Source organism: Artemia franciscana, chromosome 17 (genome assembly GCF_032884065.1).
Source record: "Artemia franciscana chromosome 17, ASM3288406v1, whole genome shotgun sequence".
NCBI lineage: Eukaryota > Metazoa > Arthropoda > Branchiopoda > Anostraca > Artemiidae > Artemia > Artemia franciscana.
In genome coordinates, this window is record NC_088879.1 from 14,560,207 (window position 1) to 14,580,262 (window position 20,056).

The window sequence follows — 20,056 nt, forward strand, 5'->3', positions numbered from 1 at the left end:
CAATAGATTACTCGGATAGAAAAAGAATAAATCACATGATTTTTGTCTGGTGAAAGTGAATATTGAACATAGCCTGTTTCAACCTTCACAAGGCATATGGCTAGTCAAACTCATGGTATCCAACAGCTCTTAGCTGCAGAAAAAAAAGCCGCGGAGAGAGTTAAAGAGGCAAGGACAAGTAAGTTGCTCAGATACTACTTAAATAGACAATAAAACATCCACCTAGACAGGGGCAAATAGCTTCTAGGCCAAATATCCACCATGTAGCTTGTATAAATTGCATATACACTATGCCTATTGCCTAAAATTAGCCAACTAGTTGGCTATTAAGATCTCTGTTATTACCTTAAATTGCAGCTTGGAGCAATATAAGGATTTTTCCTTGTAGAAACTCCAGAGTTGATAACACATGACACATAGTTGAATACATACACTTGACTAGTGGTTTGATGTTGCTGATTCGAGTGCTCCCCAGTTATACTTCCATTCTTTTTTTGACCATTCATTGTCAAGATGGTTCTTAAAGCTGTCTGTGGTCTGGGCAGCAACAGTATCTGGCAGTAATTTGTTCCAGAGGTTGGCAAGAAAATGGGCACATTGCTGCTTTGAGGAGAAATGCCTAGATAACTTCAAATTATATCCCCTTGTACAAGAATCCTGAGATGCCAGAGGAAAAAGACCAGGAACTGCCTTTGAATTAATAAGTTTATGAACCAGAATAGCATCATCCTGTCTTCTTCTATAAACCAGAGTTGAGAGTTTCAGCTTGCATAGCCTTGTAGGGTAAGTAAGCTCATGTAGTCCACTCACCATCTTAGTGGCTCTTCTCTGGATATCTTATAGAATTTTAACATCTTTTTTGAAAAAGGGGGATGCAAGGACCATGCCTGTCTCAAGCCTTGGCCAAACAAGTCCTTTGTACAAAAGACCCAGAATTTTAGGAGAACGGGAGGAAATTGTTCTTTTTATGAGCCCTAGTGATGAGCTAGCTGATGCTGCTGCCTTCTTTGCATGAGTGCTAAATTTAAGATCATTGTCAACAATTACTCCTAGGTCACATTCTTCCAACACTGGAGAAAGGAGCTGACCATAAAGAGAGTAAGTTGTATTGATATTCTTGTGCCCAAAGTGTAAAACATGACATTTTGACACATTGAAAGTGAGTAGCCAAGATTTTGCCCACACGCTAAGGAGATCAAGGTCATTTTGAAGTATCTTCAAGAGTGCTAGCTTCAAGTTATGCATTGATTTTATTTTAAAATAGCCAACTAGTCAGCTATCAATAACATTTCTAATACATTTATAGAACTAGCTAACTTGTTGGCTATTTTAAGCTAAATATAGGCCTACCTGGAATCTATATAGCCAACTAGGCTAGTTAGCTAATTCAACCAGCCTATTGTATTAGAAACTTTATTAATAGCTGACTAGTTGGCTATTTTAAACTAAATTTTTATATACCTGGGTTCTTAATAGCCTACTAACTATCATTGAAAAAGACTTCTTTTTGGGAAAGACCACTTTTCTTTGGTATTCCAGGAAAATGAATGTAGGTTTTTGGACCACCCCTATTTTAAAATATATTAGCATGATACAATGTGAGGGTAGTAACAAGGGAAAACCCACCTTTTGGTGAAAGTCTCACCAATAATTTGTCAGCATAAATTAAAAATGTGGTTTATGCTTTGAAAAGGAAAAAATATACTTATTTTTTGTGATCTATAGAATAAATATCAAGGAATAAAAGTACATTCTTAGAATCAGAAGAATATCAGTTTTTTGTTAATACATGAATAAAACTGAAACACAGAAAGGATATTTACATCAAAATAGAATAGTTGGTGCTTCCAAAAAGATGTCCTTGTAGGTAAGTCAGTAAAATTCTAGTTAATTGACTTCTTGCTGTCTTGGAAAGGGTTTAGGTTAGAAAAATGAAACTTTAAGGGATGAATCTACAGACTAAAGTATGTTCTGGGAAGTTATTTTGAAACAACTACCTCCACTCTCTCTCCCTCTAGAGGGCCCTGACCTATAAAAATATGCATCTTATAAAAGTGAAACCTTGCATTTATAAGGTTTTAAAGATATGCAAATACATTTTCTAAATTTTGAAAAAAACATTGATATGGCTGAAAATTCTACTCAAATAACAAGAATTGCATTTTCAGAACTAAAGGCAGAGAAAAAGCAACTTGTAACTGAAAATTAAGGTAAAATGTTGTTTTATCAAAATTTCAATAGGTAATAGACATGTCATGTAGGCAAATTTTAGTGCCCTCTAGAGGGAGAAGTAGTGGAGATGGGTACTTTAAAATACCTTCCCAGGACATATTTTAGCCTGTAAACCAATCCCTGAAAGTTTCATTTTCCTAATCTAAACCCTTTCTAAGATAGCAAAAAGTCAATTAACTAGAATTTTACTGGTAAGTCAATTGATAAACTGTCAATATGGCTTAATAAGAAAATTGGTGTTTTCTATCCCAAAAACTGCTGGCATCGTTTTTTCTATGAAAATTGACCTTAGGCAAGATTGTCCCTCAACACAATAGTATTATTTACTACAATATTAGACATGTAGGATTTCATTGCTGTTGTTTTTTTGTTTTTTTTTTAGAATTAACAGTTTAACAAAAATTCCAGGATCTATTTTAGTAAAAAAGAACCTGGTCAAGAGCTTCTAGTAGCCTATTATTTGGACAGCTTTTTAGGACCAGTAGTTTTGCTACAAACAAAACATGTTTAAGGATGCAGATAGAAAGCAGCTTACACTCCCCCCCCCCCAATAATTATCCCTATGTGTAAAATTAAGCACTCAAAGAGAAATAAGATAAATAAAAAGAATGAAGAAAAGAAAGGATTTTGGGAGTTCTATGTATATTCCAAAATACATTTAGAATGTGTAGTGTAGAATCAAACAGTTCATGGCAAAAAAAATCTAAGCAATTTTGATAACAATTGATTAATCAAAACAATTGTTTTTTTATGATGATTCCAAATACATAAAATCCATTAAATCTAATGTTACACATCAAACACTACAAACCTAAGTAATTTTGCCTGATTTTTTTGAAACATGGGGATCCCCTCCCCCTGCAACTAAGGCAAGTGATCACAATAATAATCACACCATTGGATTCAGCAAATTAGTGAACCTTCTTGTAGAGGTTTCAAGTTCCTATCTAAAAAATGTGAAATTTCATATTTTTCCCAGAAGAAAGATTATGGATGTGTTTTATTTATTTTTTATGAAATAATTTTGATAGCCATATTGCCAGATTTGTTGATGAAAATGATCAGCCAGATGGTTAAATCAATCTGCCTCCAAATGTTTTGGCTAGTGATTCCTCTGGTAGTGCCAAATCAATAGAAAGTAATTACTCATACTCTTTGTCCCAGCCTATTATCTCTGTGTTCCCTAAAACAAAAAAATGAATTAATTTAAATTAGAATGTAAAAACAAAATAATATGAGACAACATTTTGGAATATATATTGAATATTTCAAAATTCCTTCTTTTCTTTATTATTTTTATTACTCATACTTTGTTTTGACTCCACAATTTTGCATATAGAGGAAATTTCCTGCAAGGTATGGGAATATGCCTAGCACTAATGCACACAGATTTTATTTTATTTTTAATAGAAAATCATGCTCTTTGGGTTTTTCAGAACGTTTCCCAGAAAGATGTTTTCCTCTGAACAAATCTTAAGCTGGATTCCCTGTGCACCCCTCACTTAGATACATAGGCTATTTGAAAAGCAGAGATGTACTTAATTATACTGAATAAGTTAATTTTGCTTTTAAGGAAAAGCCAGAAGACTGAAGCAAGCTAAAGATGAAGCCCAGGCTGAAATTGAAGCTTATAAACAGGAAAGAGAAAGGCAATTTAGAGATTTTGAAGCCAAGGTATTTTTTACTTATTTTTGCTTTTGTTGGTTTCCTTTTTTCTCAGTTTGCTTTTTACCCGAAATTGATATTGAGGGTAGAGGAGTAAAAATTTGAGAAACCAGCCAAGGTATTTTTTACTTATTTTTGCTTTTGTTGGTTTCCTTTTTTTCTCAGTTTGCTTTTTACCTGAAAATGATATTAAGGGTAGGGGAGTAAAAATTTAAGAAACCACAAAAATCTGACTGTAAAGAGCTTACTTGGCAGAACAAGTTGTTTTTACTGATTTTTCTTGCTTTCAGTTTTGTTCTATGAATCAGTGGTTCAATGCCAGTGCCAAGATCTTCATAAAAGGGTAAAGACCAAGATGATCCCTTTCCACCAAAGACCAGAAACGTGTATAGTACAAAATAATGAAATATTGAAAAAAATTAATACGTTTCTATAAAAATACCTTTTTTAAGAGCTCCTCCCTCCCAGAATAATTTTGCAGGGCTGTTGCCCAAGAAAAAAGAATGTTTCTAGGGATCTTTGTAATGGGGAAATCTGAACAATGGACATTGGCTGACCTAAATTAAATATATTTTACCAATTTTACTTTTTATGGTGATAGATCTGTATTCTTTGTACATCTTAATGAAGCATTATTCTTCCCCCCAGGTCTTAGGAAAACAATGTCTCTATTCTGAACTGACTCAATGAAGAAAATACCAAGCAATCTGCATGTTTTTTTATCTGTTTAAGGTGCCCCACTCAGTATCACTGATGCATTTATTACAATCCATCAACTTCAAATAACATCCTTGCTAATAATTTGAGTATATGGTTATAAAGTAGTTGCAGGCCTTACAAACAAAAAATATTGAAAAAAAGTAAATAAAAGAAATGACTTTAAAAAAAATCCTATTAAAGCCAAAAATGGCACAGCAGATGCAAAGTTACTGTAAAATAGTTAAATACTTCTTTGTTAGCTTCAGTTGCCTTGGTGCTGCATGAGTTTCCAGCAGGATTAGCAGCAGTAAATTACTTTAGCTTTATTTATGAATAATTATATATTACATAATTTTATATTATATATGTATATATATATATATATATATCATATAATCATATATATGTATCATATAATTATAATTATATATATATATATATTTATATATATATCATATAATTATATATATATATATATATATATATATATATATATATATATATATATATATATATATATATATATATATATATATAATATATAATTATATAATATATATAATTGTATATATTATGTAATTATTACATAATTATATATATATTATATATATTATAATAATTATATATTATATTAATGAATAATTAGCTTTATTAATGAACAATATATTAATTGCTTATAAACACTTGTCACAATAGATCTGATGCATAAGGTCTTTTCTTGCTACTGCTGCAAATCTGGTACAGTCCTTGTAAGCAGTAAAATGTAGCAATTCGTTGCTTAGTCTTGTTCCTTGAATTTCTAATAGATTTCTCCTAATAAGGTCCAGAAAATTATCGTCATCTTGCTTTATTGCAAATCCTTCTGTTCCATAATTAGCTACACTCAACAATATCATCTTGAATGCCCTTTTGCTCTTTCATGTGTTCCCAAATCTAGGGTAAGCATCTTGTACTGTGACTGCTCTTGCTTGTATTTTCTTTGTCATAACAAAATATTTATTTTGACCTAAGTCTGACTAGGTAGCATTGGGATAAAATTATTTGTATCTCTTTTTCTCTTTTTGTAGAATTAGAAGGCAAACTAAAACTTCTTGTTTTATTGCTAACTTTAATATTAAGTTTGTTGTCCCTGCGAAATGGTATTTGGAAAATGTAAGAATCTCTTTTGTAGTTATTATTAATTATTTTTCATTTAAGCACCTTGGCTCAAAAGAGGGCGTGGCAGCCAAAATAGATGTAGACACAAAGCTGAAAATCGAACAGATGAATAAAATGGTGATGCAAAACAAGGAGAATGTAAGTTTCTTTACCAATGTGCTTCAGCCAGATTTTTATAATCTAATTTATTTTTGTTCAGTTTCAGCAAGGTCTCTTTATTTCTCAAAATACCTGCCACAGATGTTTGACTTGCAGATGAGTTTCACCTTATGTCAAGGTGAACCAATAGTCAGCTTATATATAGTTTTGTTTCGTTCCTATCCCACTGTTCAAAAAGGTCACGGGGGTACTCTGGTGCTTGTGGGGTTGATGCTGGCTAGCTCTACAGAGGTAATGAATCTGCCTGCAAGGTTTTAAGGAGGCAAGAGCTGCAAGGCATTGGTTTCAGCCCCTTTGGGAGTCGGTATTATGTTTGGTGTTGAAGCTCAATGAAATTGACTGTTTTGCATCTTGTGAAGCAAGGAAGTCTCTGAAGTGGAGTCCTATGCACAAATGTTTGGGTTAACAAGTGTAAACCAGTGTTATTTGGTGATGTTTTGACTTCAAGACAGTATTTGCTACTCATGGGGACCCTTCCTAGTTTAAGCTGTTACAAACAGAATTTGATAAATTTCAATAATGTGGCAGAAATACCAAAACAAAAGTATTCTATAATATTGTTGACTAAAAACTAAAATTCAGCATAATCATCAAAAGAACTGCAACTAAAAAACAATGAGTTAGTTTTTCAATGCTCTTAAGGTATTCCTTTGGGGAAATATACGCCAATAAAACTAAAGATTAAATCGAGAATTTATGCAAAATTAAAAACTGATTTATTTTTGTACAATCTTGGTTGCTAAAAAGATAATTTTGAACAAATTGCCAATTTTCATAAGGGCGCATTAAAAATTATTATTTAAAAATAGAATTTTCTATCACGAATAAGCCAGATTTTGGTGAAAAGACTATTTATTTTGCCTATTCTTTTAATAGGTGAAAATTATAACCATTTTCTTAGTGCACTGGTCAATGAACCTTCAATGTATTTTAAGAAAACTTGTCCTGGGGACCTGAAGGAGGAAACTGATGAGGATAGCTCGTAAGCAATCAAGAAGAAGTAGCTTTTACATAAAATTTTTTTTATGGCACTTGGTATTAACCAAGTGACATATAGCAATCACAAATTCTGTCGGTCTGTCTGTCTGTCGGTCCTGGTTTTGCTACTTTAGGCACTTCCAGGTAAGCTAGGACGATGAAATTTGGCAGGCGTATCAGGGACTGGACCAGATTAAATTAAAAATAGTCGTTTTCCCAATTCGGCCATCTGGGGATGGGGGGGAGTGGGGGCTGGTTAATTAAAAAAATTAGAAAAATGAAGTATTTTTAACTTACGAGTTGGGAAGGGGAAACCTAAAATCTTGGAAAACACTTAGAGTGGAGGGATCATGATGAAACTTGGTGGGGAAATAAGCACAAGTCCTAGGTACGTGATTTACATAACCGGAACGGATCCACTCTCTTCGGGGTAGTTGGGGGGGGGGGGCTTAATTCTGAAAAATTAGAAAAAATGAGGTATTTTTAACTTAACGAATGGGTGATCGGATCTCATTGAAATTTGATATTTAGAAGCATATCGCGTTCCTTAGTCTTAGATACGTGATTGACATAATTTGAACGGATCAGCTCTATTTGGGGGAATTGGGGGGGGGGGGCTATTTCTGAAAGATTAAAAAAAATGACGTATTTTTAACTTACGAAGGAGTGATCGGATCTTCAAGAAACTTCATTTTTAGAAGGCCCTCTTAACTTAGATCTCTTATTTTAAATCTCAACCAGATCCAGCGTCATTGGGGGGGGGGGGGCTGGAAACCTTAGGAAATACTTAAAGCAGGGAGATCAGGATGAAACTGGATGGGAAGAATAAAAACAAGTCTAAGATACATGACTGACATAACCGGACCGGATCCGCTCTCTTTGGTGGAGTTGGGGGGGGGGGTAATTCGGAAAAATGAGGTATTTGTAACTTACGAACGGGTGATCAGATCTGAATGGAATTTGATATTTAGAAGGATCTTGTGCTTTAAAGCTCTAATTTTAAATTCCGACCAGATCCTGTGACATCAGGGGGAGTTGGAGGGGGAAACCGGAATTCTTGGAAAACGTGAAAATTGGGGTATTTTTATCTTACGAATAGATGATCGGATCTTAATGAAACTTGATATATAGAAGGATCTTATGTCTAGATGCTCCATTTTCGATTCAAATTGGATCCGGAGACATAGGTGGTTGGGGGAGGGAAACAGAAATCTTGGAAAACGCTTAGAGTGGAGAGATCGGGATGAAACTTGATGGGAAGAATAAGCACAAGTTCTAGATACGTGATTTAAATAATTGAAATGGACTCGTTCTCTTTGGAGGAGCTGGGGGGGGGGTGTTAATTTGGAAAAATTAAAAAAATTGAGGTATTTTTAACTTAAGAACGGGTGACCGGATCTTACTGAAATATGATATTTTGAATGAATTCATGTCTCAGAGCTCTTATTTCAAATCCCGACCAGATTTGTTGACATTTGGGGGAGTTGGAGGGGGAAATCGGAAATCAGAAAATGCTTAGAGTGGAGGGATTGGGATGAAGCTTGGTGGATAGAATAAGCAAATGTCGTAGATACGTGATTGACGTAACCGTACTGGATTCGCTTTCTTTGGGGGAGTTGGGGGGAGGGGTTCAGTGCTTTGGCAAGTTTGGTGCTTCTGGACGTGCTAGGACGATGCAAATTGGTAGGCGTGTCAGGGAGCTGCACAAATTGACTTGATAAAGTCGATTCGACCATGTGGGGGGCTAAAGGGAGAGGAAAAATTAGAAAAAATGAGGTATTTATAACTTATGAGTGGGTGATCGGATCTTAATGAATTTTGATATTTAGAAGGACATCGTGACTCAGAGCTCTTATTTTAAATCCCGACCGGCATTAAGCCTCTGATTTTCCTTTTAAATCAATCTATTGATTCTTAGAATTTTGTTACAGCTCATTCCATATGAGCTCTTGGCTCTTATCTCTTCTGGCCTTGTCACAAGTGCCATATGAGCTCCTAGCTCTTGTTTTTATTTAATATAGTGGATAAATCGTATAAAATTAGCTCCCTGTTCTTATTCCACATTTTGATTACTAAACTGATGTCGTAGATACGTGATTGACGTAACCGTACTGGATTCGCTCTCTTTGGGGGAGTTGGGGGGAGGGGTTCAGTGCTTTGGCAAGTTTGGTGCTTCTGGACGTGCTAGGACGATGAAAATTGGTAGGCGTGTCAGGGAGCTGCACAAATTGACTTGATAAAGTCGATTCGACCATGTGAGGGTCTAAAGGGAGAGGAAAAATTAGAAAAAATGAGGTATTTATGACTTACGAGTGGATGATCGGATCTTAATGAATTTTGATATTCAGAAGGACATCGTGACTCAGAGCTCTTGTTTTAAATCCCGACCGGCATTAAGCCTCTGATTTTCCTTTTAAATCAATCTATTGATTCTTAGAATTTTGTTACAGCTCATTCCATATGAGCTCTTGGCTCTTATCTCTTCTGGCCTTGTCACAAGTGCCATATGAGCTCCTAGCTCTTGTTTTTATTTAATATAGTGGATAAATCGTATAAAATTAGCTCCCTGTTCTTATTCCACATTTTGATTACTAAACTGATGTCGTAGATACGTGATTGACGTAACCGTACTGGATTCGCTCTCTTTGGGGGAGTTGGGGGGAGGGGTTCAGTGCTTTGGCAAGTTTGGTGCTTCTGGACGTGCTAGGACGACGAAAATTGGTAGGCGTGTCAGGGAGCTGCACAAATTGACTTGATAAAGTCGATTCGACCATGTGAGGGTCTAAAGGGAGAGGAAAAATTAGAAAAAATGAGGTATTTATGACTTACGAGTGGATGATCGGATCTTAATGAATTTTGATATTCAGAAGGACATCGTGACTCAGAGCTCTTGTTTTAAATCCCGACCGGCATTAAGCCTCTGATTTTCCTTTTAAATCAATCTATTGATTCTTAGAATTTGGTTACAGCTCATACCATATGAGCTTTTGGCTCTTAGCTCTTCTGGCCTTGTCAAAAGTGCCATATGAGCTCCTAGCTCTTGTTTTTATTTAATATAGTGGATAAATCGTATAAAATTAGCTCCCCGTTCTTATTCCACATTTTGATTACTAAACTGATAGTTTAGTAATATTGGTGTCAATTGGAGAGGTAAAACGTATAATCATTTCCAGGTCTACTAAATTTTAATACCTAAAAGCCTTAAATTAGTTTCCTGGAGGAGAAAATTTTGCAGGATACCTAATAAGCGGTAAAGCAGAAGTAGCTTGTACTTAGAACAAGGTCTTCGTTTCTATTTAAGCTAAGTGATAAACGAAACAAAATTAGTTCCTAGTGAACTTGGATACTGAAAAGTCTCATCCTTAGCTTTTTTGAAGTATTAGATTATAAATTTAAATGAAGTTTATCTGCCTAAAATTTTTGAAGAATCAGATTTTAAATTTAAATGAGAAAAACTGTGTTTTTCCTAGTGACTTTTTTTTTGTTTTGTGACGTTTATGGCTGACTAGATTGTCAAAGCCAGCAATCCTACATGTCTATGACATTCCGTAATGTCATACTATGTGCAATCTCACCATAAATTCGAGACCCCATGCAAGGGTTGCAGCAACTGGGGATTTGTCATCAAATTAACCAATTTTTGCTTATGTTTGTCCAAGTAGCGTGTTCTTTGGATGTATGTGCCTAGCAGATTGAAATGAATAAAAGAAAGGATCAGATAACGTTTTGAATAGTATTCAACCCATTGTTTAATATTTTTACCTTAGTTTTCTAAAATAATTTTTTATGCCACTTGGTATTAACCAAGTGACATATAGCAATCGCAAATTCTGTCGGTCTGTTGGTCCCAGTTTTGCTACTTTAGGCACTTCCAGGTAAGCTAGGACGATGAAATTTGGCAGGCTTATCAGGGACCGGACCAGATTAAATTAGATATAGTCGTTTTCCCGATTTGACCATCTCGGGGGAGTGGGGGGCCCGTTAATTCGGAAAAATAAAAAATGAAGTATTTTTAACTTACGAACGGTTGATCAGATCTTCATGAAATTTGATGTTTGGAAGGATATCATGTCTCAGAGCTGTTATTTTAAATCCCGACCGGATCTGGTGACATTGGGGAGAGTTGGGAGGGGGAAACCTAAAATCTTGGAAAACACTTAGAGTGGAGGGATCGGGATGAAACTTGGTGGGAAAAATAAACACAAGCCCTAGATACATGATTGACATAACCGGAACGGATATTTTTCTTTGGGGTAGTTGTGGGGGGGGGGGTTAATTTTGAAAAATTAGAAAAAATGAGGTAATTTTAACTTATGTACGGGTGATCGGATCTCAATGAAATTTGATATTTAGAAGGATATCGTGTCTCAAAGAGCTTATTTCCTGACTGGATCTGGTGACATTGGGGGGAGTTTTGGGTGGAGGAACCTAAAATCATGGAAAACGCTTTGATTGGAGGGATCGGGATGAAACTTGGTGGGAAAAATAAGCAGAAGTCTTATATACGTGATTTACGTAATTGGAACGGGTCCGCTCTATTGGGGGGGGGGGGGGTAATTCTGAAAAATTAGAAAAATGACGTATTCTAAGAGAATACTTGAAGCGGAGAGATCAGGATGAAACTGGATGAGAAGAATACAAACCCGTCTAAGATACTTGACTGACATAACCGGACCGGATCTGCTCCCCTTGGTGGAGTTGGGGGGGGGGGGGTAATTTGGAAAAATGAGGTATTTGTAACTTACGAAAGGGTGACCAGATCTTAACGAAGTTGATATTTAGAAGGATTTTGTGCTTTAAAGCTCCAATTCTAAATTTCGACAAGATTCTGTGACATTGGGGGGAGTTGGGGGGGGGGGGGCGGAATTCTTGGAAAACGTGAAAATTGGGGTATTTTTACCTCATGAATAGGTGATCGGATCTTAATGAAATTTGATATTTAGAAGGAATTCATGTCTCAGAGCTCTTATTTCAAATCCCGACCAGATCTTTTGACATTGGAGGGGGAAGTCTTGGAAAACACTTGGAGTGGAGGAATCGGGATGAAGCTCGGTGGATAGAATAAACAAATGTCCTTGATATGTGATTGACGTAACCGTACCGGATTCGCTCTCTTTGGGGGAGGTGGGGGGAAGGGTTCAGTGATTTGGCGAGTTTGGTGCTTCTGGACGTGCTGGGACGATGAAAATTGGTAGGCGTGTCAGGAAGCTGCACAAATTGTCTTGATAAAGTCGTTTTCCCTGATACGACCATCCGGGAGGCTAAAGGGAGAGGAAAAATTATAAAAAATTAGGTATTTATAACTTACGATTGGGTGATCGGATCTTAATGGATTTTGTTATTTAGAAGGACATCATGACTCAGAGCTCTTATTTTAAATCCTGACCGGCATTAAGCCTCTTATTTTCCTTTTAAATCAATCCATTGATTCTTAGAATTTTGTTAGAGCTCATACCATATCAGCTGTTGCCTCTTGGCTCTTCTTGCCTCGTCACAAGTGCCATATGAGCTCTTAGCTCTTGTTCTTAAATGGTTCTATCTTGTTTTAGAAATACTTTTTATTGAAGCTGAACATATAAAATGCACGAAACAGAATGACTTCTTGACTTTCAACAGAGTTGTTTTCCTTAAGGTTAATAGGAACACCGTCAGCAGATTCCATGGTTAAGCTATCACTAATGCATTTTATTTTTTCAAAGGTGCTCTTTTTGTTGAAGGCAATCTTTTTGTGCTTCAAACTTCTAATAGGGGATTGTTTAACAAGAGTTAAATTTTGGAACTTTTTGTAGTTTCTTACAGAGAATATCAAAGCAGAACGGGCAAATATGCTACATTATTGATTTTCCAAAGCTTTGATGTCTTGATAAGAGCTTATATTTGTGGAGAGTTTCAAAGTAATTTTCATTGATTGGTATGGTGTTTGTCTCCTTCGGAAAATTTCAGAAAATAAAATTATAATTTAACCTAAAAATGCTTGTTCCTTGCAAAACAAGGGGTATAAGCCTATGGTTCCAGCAGTACATAAGTAAACATGTCATGAAAACAATTCTTAATTTATAATATGCAGAATAATCCTAGTTAACATATTTTGCACGGGGAGAACCTATGTCTTAACTATTTTGCTTTTATTTTGGGTTTTTCTATTACATTCTTAAATATATGTGTCTATTCTCTAAGTCTTGAAAATGGTTTATAAATAAACACCCAAGCGTTATCTAACAAACCTAACTTAACCTAATCGGTATTTGTCTATTAATATGTTTCTATTAGATGGTACTGGGGAGTGTTTAATTACATATGTAGATTGTTTGAAAACGTAAAAATGTAGTTGAATCCATATTTATTTGTCAGAATTTTGTTTTTAAAAAATTGTACAACTGTGAAAGAAGTGAAGATTAAGGTTCTCCCCCTGCAAAATGTGTTAACTAGGATTATTCTTCCTATTATGAAGTAAGAATTGTTTCTTTAACATGTTTCTGTATATAGTGCTTGAACCCCAGGCCTATACCAAACAAGGAATTGAGTTTTTTTTTAATATAAGCTTTAAATAAGTTCAAATTATTGTATATTTTAATTCTCTTGTTACTTCTAGGTTATCAAAACTCTTTTGGATCTGGTGTCTGATATTAAACCTACAATCCACAAAAATTTGAGAGTTGAAGGCTGAAGGCATGAAGCTATGAATATGTTTTTCATTCCATTTCCTTACTTTGTTTTTATCGTCAAGTTTGTTTGTTAGTGTGTTTCGATTCTTCATTTTTGAGATAAATGTTATAACTGGCATCAGAAAACTAAGTTAGATTTAAGTTGCTTCAGCCGCATTGAAAAAAAGTGTTTGCTTCTTTAGAACACCTTGGTTTTGTTTCTTTGTCATCGACTAAACGGTATATCTGTTGAATCCCTCAACATTTTTAAAATAGTATGTCCTAAGAAAAAGTAAGTAGAGGTTTTACTGACCAAATTTTTTTGGAAGGGAGGGAGGGGGCAATGAATTTTACTGATCGGTAGGTCATGTTCAACGGATGGTTTTAGTGATAATTAGAATTTTTTTTCACCCACTGAGACTGATCTCTTTTCATTGATTTGTTGTCATCAGCTTGATTAGTCCTAATAAAAAATATTCAACCGGTAGAATAGTGGCGCTTTGTGCCATTTTTTTACAGACTTTTTTACTTATTTTACTGACTGAATGAACACATGGGGAGGCGTGCCGCCCCTGTAAACAAGTGGGGTGAATTCAGTGGCTGGGGGGGGGGGTAGTGGGTGACTTTGGCCACTCTTCAATCGCACAGTTTGAAAACCAGTGCGTGGTTCTTGTTCAAACTTGGGACAAGATATGCATTTTCTACAAAAAGCTGATGGTAGGAGGATTAGGTTTGGAGGAGTCACAAATCAACTTTGTGTCTCTAATTACACAAATCGAAAGTCCTTGTTTCATTGTAGTTCAAATAAGGTGCAATATGACTACCATTTAGCGAAAAAGTTCCTCAGGAATGTTAGAGGGGTACGCCCCACACATAGTTTCCAGTTTGTTTTTGGACCTTATTTGATTTCTTGTATCCAAATCAAACTAAAAACGAGCAGAAATTAACATGAGTAGGGCTCACAACCCGTAGGCCTTCTCAAGGCCAGAACATAATTTGCGCTTTACTGAAAAAAAAATAAATTATCACTTATACAGCTTTAATAGATAAAAATTGTTAATATTTTAAGGAATAAATATCAGCTTATGTATATTAAACTGAAAATAAACATCTATTTTTTTTTATTCTATTATTGCTCATTTTTGGTTTAATGGACTTCTTTACTTTTTTAATTTTCTTTGAAAAACTTATTTTGTGGAAAAAGTTTGTTTGATTAATTTCTGTTCGTTTTATATTGATATTAAATAAAAAAACTAATTTTTCAACTGAAAGTAGAGAGCAACATTAAAACTTAAAACGAACAGAAATTATTACCTATATGAGGGGGTTTATTCCTCCGCAACACCTTGCTCTTTACGCTAAAGCTTTTTATTACTTAAAGAAAAGCTTCTCATTGTCCAAATTAAACAACGTAGAGTTCCAGGAGTCCTTCTTAAAGGACCTCCTTCCCATCCAGACAAGAGGAAGAAAACATCCAACACTAATGCCAGCACTTTGCAACCCATGGGAACTACTCTTCTTTTTGTTTGTCTTCTTTTTGTTAATGGTCATTTGAGGCTTTTTAATTTATCAAATGCAGCAGTACCTTGCCTAAAATAGCTGACGATATCACAAACTTTCTGAATGAGTGGGGGAAGTTCAGAATGAATGGGACTAAGGAATATTAAAATACAAACGTGATGCGTGCTAGGTGCTTGGCCTTATTAGCCATCCTTTTAAAATCAAGTGAATAGTTGACCTTATATTTTGAGGGAAACGTTTTCGAAAAGTTTCATCATCGGAATTAAATTCCGAGCCTTTTGGGGACTTTCTGAAGCTGAATTCGAACCCTGGGTACGAAGCGAAACCATCCAACACTTATACCAGCACTTTGCAACCCATGGGAACTACTCTTCTTTTTGTTTGGATTATTATGGAAACGTTTTCGAAAAGTTTCATCATCGGAATTAAATTCTGAGCCTTTTGGGGACTTTCTGAAGCTGAATTCGAACCCTGGGTACCAAGCGAAGTCACCATTTTTAGGCTACCAAAACATAAGGCGATGTTTTGTTGGAGATGGTCCTGCTTAGTTTTATCGGTACCTTCTGAGGACGTCAAATTGTTGATTCTGTGCCTTTTTAAGAGGGAGAACCTTTGAAATTGAGGTATGTTCGTCAGAAGAAACTTCTGTCGTTATATATTCAAATGGCTATAGAATTTAAAGTCCAATTTGCAACTCTGTTCCGTTGCAGAGCGTCGTTTGGGGGCAAGGAAGACGTTTGCTCCCAATAATTTGAAGAAAAAGATTATTTTATAGCCCATGCCCCTTGACTATCCAGATATAGACTTCTCTTGCTCCCCTTCCCCAATGAAAATGTTGGAGATTTGCCCCTGTCCCGCTGCAAAGATGTTAATAGTTTCATTCCAAATTGCATCGTTTATTAACGTCTGACTTTGGCTCGAGCTTTTCTGGAGATTGAGCTGTTAATGGTCATTTGAGGCTTTTTAATTTATCAAATGCAGCAGTACCTTGCCTAAAATAGCTGACGATATCACAAACTTTCTGAATGAGTGGGGGAAGTTCAGAATGAATGGGACTAAGGAATATTAAAATACAAACATGATGTGTGCTAGGTGCTTGGCCTTATTAGCCATCCGTTTAAAACCAAGTGAATAGTTGACCTTATATTTTGAGGGAAACTTAAGCCAGCTTTGATTGAACAAATACAAACAACGAGTTTTTGTGTAACTGAAAGCAAGGAGCGTCATCAAAACCTGAAACGAACGGAAATTATTCCGTATATGAAAAAGGCTGTCCCCTCCTCAACGCCCCCCTCTTTACGCTAATGTTTGACTCTTTCTCACAACTCTACTTTTAAAACAACTGAAAGCATTAGCGTAAAGAGCGGGGCGTTGAGGAGGTGACAGCTCCTTTCATATACGGAATAATTTCAGTTCGTTTTAAGGTTTAGCGTCGCTCCATACTTAAAGTTAAAAAAAAACTTGTTTTTTATTTAATTTTTTATTTGAATTAATGCGGGTTTTGAATTTGGCTCACCGTATATGAATAATAAAAAAAAATTGCATTTTATTTTTACTTTTTTAACTAATAATGACCTAAGTTTGATTTTTGTTCCAGCTGTTTAAGAATGACTCCTGAATCACAAAGGCTGTTTAAATATGATAATAACCTCCTCTTTTAAAGGTTAAAAAGAAACGTTTTTTAATTTATAAAAAAAGGCATTTTATTTTTACTTTTTTAACTAATAATGACCTAAGTTTGATTTTTGTTCCAGCTGTTTAAGAATGACTCCTGAATCACAAAGGCTGTTTAAGTATGATAATAACCTCTTTTAAAGGTTAAAAAGAAACGTTAGCGTAAGAACGAGCTATTGAGGAGAGACAACTCATCTTATCTACATTATATTTTCTGTTCGCTTTTAAGTTTTAATGTTGCTTCTTACTTTCAGTTGAAAAACTTGTTTTTATTTAATTGCTGATCGTTTTTTAAATAATGTTGGGAAATCTAGCTTCCCTTCCATGGAAAATTCGTTTCCCCCACGAGAAATTTCTTTATGGAAAGATTATTTCACGTAACTTAAATTATCAATATTTGCGGAACTAATTTACTATAAGTCATAATAAAAAAACTGCCAAAGAGGTCGAAACAATTTTTATAAAAATGAAAGTCACAAGTTGAGCAATTCTCAAATGAATGAAGAAAAGATCTTTATAAGATATACGTAATAATTTATGTTGGTTTACAGTTTTAATGTTATTCCTTACTTTCATTTGGAAAAAAGTTGATTTTTTTTTTTTATTTAATAACAACCACCAGCCGATCAAACAGTTTGTGGTAACGAACTGTAGTAAGGAGCGACCCGGCTCAATAGTGACCAACACTCTAAAAAACCGAATTTTTGTAACAATAGTTACATCAAAAGAATTGCATTTTGATGCTGATTTTAAATATTTTCGTTAAGTTTAGACTTATCCATCAGAAGTTACGAGCCTGAGAAAATTTGCCTTGTTTTAGAAAATAGGGGGAAACACCCCTTAAAAGTCAGTGCATCTTAACGAAAATCACACCGTCACATTCAGCGTATCAGAGAACCCTACAATAGAAGTTTCAAGCATCTATCTTGAAAAATGTGGAATTTTGCATTTTTTGCCACAAGACAGATCACGGATGCGTGTTTATTTTTTTTTTTTTTTTTCCATGGGTGATCGTATCGACCCATTGGCCCTAGAATGTGGTGTAAGGGCTCATTCTAACGGAAATGAAAAGTTTTGGTGCCCTTTTTAAGTGACCAAAAAATTGGAGGGCACCTAGGCCCCCTCCCACGCTAATTTTTCCCAAAGTCACCGGATCAAGATTTTGAGATAGCCATTTTATTCAGCATAGTCGAAAAACGTAATAACTATGTCTTTGGGGACGACTTACTCCCCCACAGTCCCCGTGGGAGGGGCTGCAAGTTGCAAACTTTGACAGTGTTTACACATAGTAATGGTTATTAGGAAGTGTATAGACGCTTTCAGGGGGATTATTTTGGTTAGGGGGCGTTGAGGGGAGGGCGTTATGCGGTGGATCGTTCCATGGAGGAATTGGTCATGCGGGAAGAAAATTTCCATGAAGGGGGCGCAGGATTTTTTAGCATCTTTTTTAAAGAACATTAAAAAAATAAATATGAAGATTTTTTTTCAACTGAAAGTAAGGACCAGCATGAAAACTTAAATCGAACAGAAATTATTACGTATATGAGGGGTTCACCTCCTCCTAATACCTCGCTTTTTACGCTAAAATAACTTTATGAGTTTCAACTGTTTATTCTACAGCCTTTGTGATTCAGGGGTCATTCTTAAGGAATTGGGACAAAATTAAAGCTTTATTGTAAAGAGCGAGGTACTGACAAGGTGGTGAATCCCCTCATATACGTAATAGAAACATACGAATATAGAAGTTCGTTACGTAAGCTAATTCGTAAGTTACGTATTTTTACTAATAAAAACGTTCGTAAAAAATTGAAAGTTCTGGTTGCTCTTTTAAATAACCGAAAAACTGGAGGGTAACTATGTCAACTATGTCTACCCCCCCTCGCTCTTTTTTCTCAAAATCGTCTGATCAAAACTATGAGAAAGCCATATAGCCATAAAAATAAGTTAATATACAAATTTTGTTTTAATTATTCCTGTGCGGAGAGCCAAAATCAAAACGTGGCTTAATTTAAAAACGTTTAGAAATTAAATAAATAAAAAACAAGTTTTTTTAACTGAAAGCAAGGAGCGATATTAAAACTTAAAACGAACAGAAATTACTCCGTATATGAAAGAGGCTTTTCCTTCTGAACGCCTCGCTCTTTACGCTAAAGTTTTTTACTGTTTTAAAAAGTAGAGTTTAGAGAAAGAGTCAAAGTTTAGCGTAAAAACCGGGGCGTCGAGGAGGGAACAGCCCCTTTTATATACGGAGCAAATTCTGTTCGTTTTAAGTTTTAATATCGCTCCTTACTTTCAGTTGTAGGAACTTTTTTCTAATTTAATTACATACAGAAGCCGAAGACATATATATATATATATATATATATATATATATATATATATATATATATATATATATATATATATATACATATATATATACATAAAGTAAAAAAGTAGTATATTTGCCAGTTCAACTGAGTGTAAATAATTAAAAAAAGAGATTGTTATAAACATTTGCATTTTCTTTTTTTTTGTTATTTTTTTCTCCTCTCTTTGTTTACTTCCCTTATTTTGTATTATGAATATTGATAGATGAGATTGTAATCTTTTTCCTTACGTTCACAGGCCATGGAGCCTTTTTTGGAGATGTTAAAAGAGATGCATGTATGGATTATTTGATATTAACAAAGTTGAAAGAAAGAAAGGTAAGATCATCTCACGTAAACAAATCCCCCGACCCCCCCCCCAATAGAAAGTCCCCCTGAAAATGTCTGTATACTTACCAATAACCAGTACTATGTGTAAACAATGGGCAGTTCATAACTTGCGGCCCTTCCCTCGGGGGCTGTGAGGAATTAAGTCGTCCTCAAAGACATTTGAGGACTCAAAGACATTTATTAGATATTTCCACTCTGCTGAACTCAAAATTTTGCTCCGGTGACTTTGGGAAAAAAGAGTGTGGACGGGGAAAGAGAGTGTCCAATTATTTCGATCGCTTAAAAAGTGCACTAGAACTCTTAATTTCCGTTCGATTGAGCCCTGTCGTGGAATTCTAGGACTGCTGGGTCGATACAATCACCCCTGGGAAAAAACAACAACAAATAAACACGCATCCGTTATCCGTTTTCTGGCAAAAAAATTCCACATTTGTGGAGATATGAGTTTGAAACCTGTACAGTCAGGTTTTCATAGTATAATGTCGTATTTATAAATTCGGTCTGAGGTCCGTACTTTTAGTAAAACCACAGGACCTAGGGTTTCACTCCTTCCCTGCAATAAACTAAAATGGGGGGTATGTAAAAAAATAACCGAAGGGTTATTCCCACAAAACAACTAATATACAG

The 20,056-nt window shown here is 35.2% G+C and overlaps 2 protein-coding genes across 2 annotated transcripts in view; both read left to right on the forward strand.

Moving 5' to 3' along the window:
- The first annotated feature begins 2 nt into the window (after positions 1-2).
- LOC136037902 (V-type proton ATPase subunit G-like) lies at positions 3-13,682 on the forward strand. The gene is made up of 4 exons (XM_065720757.1): positions 3-178; positions 3,806-3,906; positions 5,794-5,892; positions 13,484-13,682. The coding sequence occupies exons 1-4, from the start codon at positions 97-99 to the stop codon at positions 13,556-13,558; spliced, it is 357 nt and encodes a 118-aa protein (XP_065576829.1). The 5' UTR covers positions 3-96; the 3' UTR covers positions 13,559-13,682.
- Positions 13,683-19,313: 5,631 nt separating this feature from the next.
- LOC136037903 (cubilin-like) overlaps positions 19,314-20,056 on the forward strand; it is a 70,603-nt gene continuing 69,860 nt past the window's right edge. Inside the window, exon 1 of the mRNA XM_065720759.1 lies at positions 19,314-19,417. Within this exon, the coding sequence (XP_065576831.1) occupies positions 19,379-19,417 (39 nt within the window). The 5' untranslated portion in view covers positions 19,314-19,378. The remainder of the gene's footprint in view (positions 19,418-20,056) is intronic.

What these genes read in the sequence shown, in the direction of transcription:
- LOC136037902 (XM_065720757.1), top strand. Translation starts at nt 97, where the DNA reads ATGGCTAGTCAAACTCATGGTATCCAACAGCTCTTAGCTGCAGAAAAA. An exon ending in AGTTAAAGAGGCAAGGACAA is followed by an intron (nt 179 to 3,805) that starts GTAAGTTGCTCA and finishes TTTGCTTTTAAG; the next exon opens with GAAAAGCCAGAAGACTGAAG. An exon ending in TGATGCAAAACAAGGAGAAT is followed by an intron (nt 5,893 to 13,483) that starts GTAAGTTTCTTT and finishes TGTTACTTCTAG; the next exon opens with GTTATCAAAACTCTTTTGGA.